Raw genomic sequence first — 6,775 nt, 5'->3', positions numbered from 1 at the left:
CCTCTCCCTCTCCCTCCCTTATTTCCTTCCCTCCCTATTTCCCTTCCTCCTTCTCTCTCTCCCTTCCTTCCTCTTCCTCACCCTCTCTCCCTCTTTCTCTTCCTCCCTTCCTATTCCTCCCTCTCTCTATCCACCTCCCTCTCTTCTCCCTCCCTCTTTCTCCCCCTCCCTTCCCCTCTCTCACCCTTTCTTCCTCTCCCTCTCCCTATGTCCCTCCCTCCCTCTCACTCCCCCCTCCTTCTCTCTCCTTGTCTTCTTCTCCCTCTCCCTCCCTCCCTCTCTCTCCCTCTCTCCCCTCCCTCATTCTCTCATTCTCCCTCCCTCCCCCTCCTTTCTTTCCCCTCTCTCTCTCTCTCTCTCTCTCTCTCTCTCTCTCTCTCTCTCTCTCTTTCTCTCTCTCTCTTTCTGTTCCATCCCCAGTCCATGAAGTTCCAGTCATCTTCATGACTAAGGAGTCATCAAAACATAAGTCAATTCTTTTACCAAGTCATTTGCTTACATTTTTGTCCTTGGTTCCAATAAGGACCAGATACTCAACTCCTTACCTTTTCCACTAAGGTATATCTTAGACTCTTTAACCTTTTGCCTTTATTTCTTCTGTTATTTATGCTGTGTTTTTCTGACTTATGCTGGGATGATTTACAAACAGAAAGTATCCTGTACTCAAATGTAAGCTGCTAGAAAACAGCATCTATGCTTAACAATCTCTGCCCCCCAACTCTGGCACCCAGAACTGTGGTTGGGTAAGACTAGTAAGCTTCTCGAAAAATCTAACTGAATAGTTCAGACCTTATGCTGTCTTCCACCATCACTTTCTAACACACACAACATCTGACTCCATAACTATGGTGGGTTTATAAACAAAAGGCTAGAAAGGTACTCAGTAAATATAGATGCTTGTCTCAAAGACCAGCACACGCTCCTCTAACTGAGAGCAGGCCGGGTTCCTACTAGTTCAGTCCATTTGCTCATTAGTCCAGAGTGACGATACACACAGCCACCAGCCACCAAAGCGCTCACATATAGGTAAGATGGGCTGCTCGGAACAGTCTGCTTGTTAGTATTGCTTCTAGCTCTTTGTTTCTTTCCAATCTTAAAAACTGACCCAACAATGTCTTCATTGTTCGCCTTTCTATCATAGCTCCAAGGCCCAGTGTGAGCTGCGCTGGCTGCCAGCACTCACAGAAAGGAGAAGATGCTGTTCTCGACGTCCCAATGCAGATGAGAGCCGCTCTAGCCTCCCTCATCCTCCTTTCTATGGTTTGTGTCTAGGTGTCTCCCCCACCAAAGCCTCATGCAGTCTTGGGGTGGCTTCTGGAGTTTGTGACTGATCACTGTGGGTGTGGATGCTGCACCTGCCCTGGGGCAGGTAATCTGCATTACAATGTAAGGTGGGAAGAGAAGCCAGCTGCTTGAGCTGCTGCTATCCTTCCCTTGTGCTCTTGCTCTTTGCTGCCACCACAAAAGGTTGCTTTCTGCCATGTGCTGCGCTGCCTTGGACCCAGCTGAATATGGACTGAAACCTCCAGTAACTCTGAGCTAAATAAACCTTTCCTTCCTTCATTTTGAGTGTCGGGTATTTGTCCCAGCAACGAGAGCAGAGTAACTAAGACACTCCTCCAACCCTCTTCCCTGTCTACTACCTCATCCTCTCACCAATCTATGCAACATTTCTATATTTTTGCCACAGATGAGCAAATCAAGCACGTCACTATCAGCACGCTCATTAGCCATTAATACAAAATGCTCCGTCGCAGTGAGACCAACCGTGTAAAACCAAAACTTGACAATAGGGGCGCTGTAGAACTCATACACTTTCCTGGTCCAGGGAAGGCTTTGGGGCCCATTCCTTAGATCAAAGTGCCGGCTTTCATCCGGTTTCTCGCCGGGGCCCCTTTCCAAATCACAGTCTTTCTGTAACACAGATGAACAACAATTTGTAGGCGTGTAGCTCAGTGGAAGAGCTCATGCTCTGCTTATATGAGAGATTGGGTTTGATCCCCAGTACCCCCAGTACTTCCATATGAAGTAACAGTAACATTATGACGTTATGACGATAAACAAGTACTCATTTCTCCTTAGTGGATTCACTCGAATGTTGACAGGTGTAGACATCCAGAACTTAATAAATGACACATTACAAATTAATGGGGTACACAGCATCCAAATGATACTCTTAGACTTGAAGGGAGAGAAAACTACAGTATGACCTAAATTTTCTGACCAAGTGAAAAACATAGGTTATTTCTGAAATGTAATCTCAGTTTCCACTAATGAAACCCAAAGTAAGAGTAGTTCTGAGGAACTAAGATCAGTCGTTGGATTAATCTCATTTAGGAGTGATTTTTTGGAACCTAAGAATAATCATAAAATCCCCCCCATGAAATCACAAATGGATAACACGTTTATTTCCTTTATACAAGAATGGACATGGCTTAATGAGGCCTCTTTTCCAAGTCACAGGAAAGTCAGGTGCAGCATTCATTCTCGATTAAAGGGTCTCTGCCTGGAGTTCTGGGGCTCACTGAGCTTTCAGTCTCCTGGGCACCCTGCAGCCATATCCAAGCATCCGTGCTGTGTGTGCATCTTTCCAGGCAAAGATTCAACACTTCTTTGTTTTTAAAAATATGTGTCAGCCAAATGGCAAAGGTTAAGCCTTGCAGGTGACGAGCAGTGATCACCTGGGGCAAAGCGGACGGAGGTCACTGGAGTGTGACCGCACATTGCCTACTCAGGACAGGCCTTCAAAGGAGCAGAGGGGGCACTGAAGTGCTTATACTCTGGTAGGAGTATGGAGGAGAGGCCACAGGAAGAGAGACAGACACAGACAGTCAGAGACAGAGATAGAGAGAGAGAGAGAGAGAGAGAGAGAGAGAGAGAGAGAGATCACCCTACATTGTAAGGTTTTAATTTGTGCTGCCTTTATTTTATAATTTTAAAGAAATATTTAAAGAAAAGAACATTCTATGCCATCTCTCCCACCAGCCCATTTCTTCAGGCTTGCCACAAAAGTTCAGACCTGCTGTCAGACCTGAAAGATTAACAAGATTTTTCAAGCCAGGGAAAGCATCCAATTCTTTGTGTAGCTGCAGGAATTGTTTGTGTAGCTGCAGGTAAACATGCTGTTTTCTAGGCACTGGACCCCCGGCGGGGCTACCTTTGTGGCCTGGTCTATTGTTGACTCTGCTCTGCATAGCATGTTTGAGACAGTGATTCAGAGTTGTAAGGACTGACCTCGTTTCAAGCAGGTTTGAACCAGCCTGGAAGTAAGTAGCTCAAAAACAAGGTGAAAGTCACCACTCACTGGTAACTTACCACTGTGTCAATACCACTTCAGAAAGACCCCAGAAATCAATTTAAATGACCACCTTATTATCACATAACTCCTCTTGTTATTTTTTCTACAAGCGCTTCCTTGGGTCCCAACTGCTCTTCATACTTTAGAATAGGGTGTAAAGGATGTGCAGTTCTCCCTGAGCCTGGATTTGAGTTGAATTCGAAAACAGCTGCTGCCATGAATGCCATGTGAAAATACTAATTCAGACTCAGGCTTCTCTTTTTGTCCTTAGAAGAAGATACAAATAAAAGTATTTTGCTTAGGTAACATATTCTATTCAAATCTCTTCCTCTCCCCTCTCTAGCAGTAACCAGTAAATACATGGAACAAAGCATAAATAAATGGTCAACCTTAAAGCTCTGACAGACCTTATTATTAAACTTTCTTAATGTGTTGCATTCGACTTAGCAGCCTGTGTAAGAGAGCACCCTTCTCTGCTTCTCCGGTCATTCCCACGTCCCTTCAGGACAGCCCCACTGTGCCATCAACCTCTCCACCACACTTGCTGTCTGCTCCCCCACATTCCATTTTCAATCAATGCTGCACTAAAAATCTGTTTTCTCTCCAAATCTATTGCTACTGACCCTGGCTGATGCCCTCTTCACTTCTCACCTACTGTGGCCTCCACCCTCCCCTTCCGACCATCTTCTTGCTAATGTCTCCTCTGCACAGGAGGCAAAACCACTTTCCTGCTAGTCAAATCATCTTCCTGCACATTGCCGGGTTTCCACTGAGTCCAGGCCCCCAGGGTCTCTCTCCCCTCCTTTCCCAGCCATGCCCAACAGCACGGCTCCCTCTGCCCCCACACCGCAACCCTGCTGAGGTGCTGCCTCCTTGCTTCCTGCATCTGGGCTCCCCCTTCCGGCTCCTCCCACCAGAAGGCCCTCAAGTCACAGCTCAAACAGCACCTCCGAGGTTGCCACACCTCCGCCTGTGGTTCTCTCCTCCTGGCCCCTACTGAGGACCCTTCTCCCACTCTGTTAGGGCATTCTGCCATCTTCTACACTTTATGCTAGGACAGCCCGAACTGTCATGTGCCACGCTTTTAACAGTTAGCAGCTAGGAAAGTTTAAACTTCCCTTGGCAGTTATTTTACCTAGAGAAAGCTCATGAAGGAAAGACGTTTTAGATCAGTGAAGCGGTGCATACCAGTGCCACCAGCAACTCCAAGGCCGAGGCAGGAAGATCACTGTGCCCAGGAAGCAGAGATTATTCTGAGCAACATGGCAAGACCCCATCACACAAAAAAGGGGAAAATTATAAAATCTCCTGGAGTCCATGCGGTGTCTGACTCTAGGCTGCTTTAGCTCCAGAACAGTGGCCCCCTCTCTTGTCACCAGAAGTGGCCTCACCATGTTCATATTTACCGTCCAACTCAAAGCACAAAAACCTAATGATGCGTCTGCATTTCACCTGGCTCCAGTTTTCTCCCATGACCCAAACTGCAAATTGTGTCCCTCAATGAATCAAGCCCTTGATTTAATAATTAGCATTTTGAAGCGCACAAGTGCTGCCTGACCACCTCCCCCTGTGCAGCAAGCTTCTAAAAATAAAACACCTGATAGGTAATCGTTGTTGAAGTTAAATTCAAAAGCTAAGGTCCTTCCTGACAGAACAGACCTAAAATGCCTTTGCAATAAATGTTTTAAACTGTACATTCTTTTTTTCCTCTTTGTACCAGGAATTGAGCCCTTGCACTTCCTATGCAGGCGCTTGTATCAATGAGCTATGTTCTCAGCTCCATAATAAATGCTTTAAACTAAGTTAGGATGAATCTGCGGGTATTCTGCCTGACAATAAACCCCTTCGTGGCAGAGGCCACACCGGCCTTAGGTGACCTTGTGCCCCACACCGTGTCTTTGTTACACACAAGCAGGGGATGGAATGTTCACTGAGCTAATCAAATGATACGGTCACATCCAAACAATCCAATAGAGATTGCTAGAATAGGACCACAGTGTTACAGCCAAAATGTAAGTTTTTCAGGGAATTGTGAGAATTTAACACCTTTCTAATGTTATAAGCTGGTATGGCTTCTGTCTAGTCTCTCTCTCAAAGCCTTGTGTAGCTATAGAGTGGACTTCTAGAGGTTGTAATTAATTCATGATACAGTGCTGGGATTATGGGTGTGAGTGCTACACCTGGCCTGGGGCTGACACCCTGAATGTAAAATAAGGGCAACAGACTTGCTCTCTGTGGCCATTGTTGCTGCTGCTTCTCCCTTTTGCTCTTGCTCTTTTTCTGTTTTCTGCCACCATACACAGCTGCCCTCTGCCTTGTGCACTCTGCCTTGGAGCCAGCTGAATATGGCCTGAAACCTCCATGAGCTATGAGCTAAATAAACCTTTCCTTCCTTAATTTTGGGCATCAGATATTTGGTCCCAGGTACGAGAGAAAAGCAACAGAGACATGAGCATACTTGTCATTCTGAGAAAGAATTCCTTCGCTGGATCTTCCCTTTGAGAAAGATTGCTTGGTGCTACAGATCTCTACAATTTCCTACATGTTTGAAGTTATGGGCACAGCAAGTACTATTTGCTACGGCCCAGACGTAACTACCAACAGATTTATGTATTTGTATGTAAACAGATAAATGATAAACAGCTTTCTTCATTGTCCACTTCAGCAACCAAATTGAGCCAAATATGAAAATTTAACAGAAAGTCACATAGAAATGATCCAGGGGCCGGGGAGATGGCTCAGTGGAATAAGTGCTTCCCTGGCAAGTGCAAGGGCCTGAGTTCAATCCCTGGTCCCCCCCCCAAAAAAAAAAAAAAAGAAATGATCCAAACTTAGTAAAGCCATCTTCTATCTGGTATAGTCACAAATGTGACATTTTAACGGGCCCAATTTTGTAAGAGATGACTTCCAACACATCCTATAGATTTTAGAACACCCCTGCCCTCTTGGATTCTGAGACCTCCAAAATGGAACTCTGAGACAAAAGGAAGGAAGGAGGAAAGAAGAGAGGAAAAGAGGGAGGGGAGAATGGAGAGAGGGAGGCGGCACACCCCCCCAACAGGAACGACCATTCAAACATTTAACAGCTGATCTAGCAGAGACATTAGGTCAGCAGCGTGAGTAGTCAACCAGTTCCCAACAGATACCAGCCATAAAACAATGTCCTTACTTGCCTCACTAGTATTTATTGAATATGTTTTTAAGGTTTATGATAAATGCCCCACAATGGAGAGTTACATGGAGAGAAAAAACATTTTCTCAAGTTTTCACAGAGAGCAAATTGGTCAAGCAATGGCCGTGACTCATCCTCATGTCTGACACTGACAAAAGGATGTACAAAGCGGCAGTACAGGGCTACAGGATAAATCCTGAGGGTACTTGACTGACCTTATCAGATACAAAAGTTACATTTCTTGTTATATAGGTCTTGCTTTATCTTGGTCTTAACCAGCCAGCAGAAAAGTATAAAAGCGAGGT

General features: G+C 45.4%; 1 protein-coding gene across 1 annotated transcript in view; it reads right to left on the bottom strand.

Annotated features, from left to right (window-relative positions):
- Trpm6 (transient receptor potential cation channel subfamily M member 6) overlaps positions 1-6,775 on the bottom strand; it is a 150,675-nt gene that overhangs the window by 74,161 nt on the left and 69,739 nt on the right. The window contains exon 19 of the mRNA XM_023722993.1: positions 1,768-1,914. Within this exon, the coding sequence (XP_023578761.1) occupies positions 1,768-1,914 (147 nt within the window). The remainder of the gene's footprint in view (positions 1-1,767; positions 1,915-6,775) is intronic.

This window comes from Octodon degus, unplaced genomic scaffold (assembly GCF_000260255.1).
Source record: "Octodon degus isolate 3935 unplaced genomic scaffold, OctDeg1.0 scaffold00095, whole genome shotgun sequence".
NCBI lineage: Eukaryota > Metazoa > Chordata > Mammalia > Rodentia > Octodontidae > Octodon > Octodon degus.
This window is presented reverse-complemented; position numbering and strand designations above follow the sequence as displayed.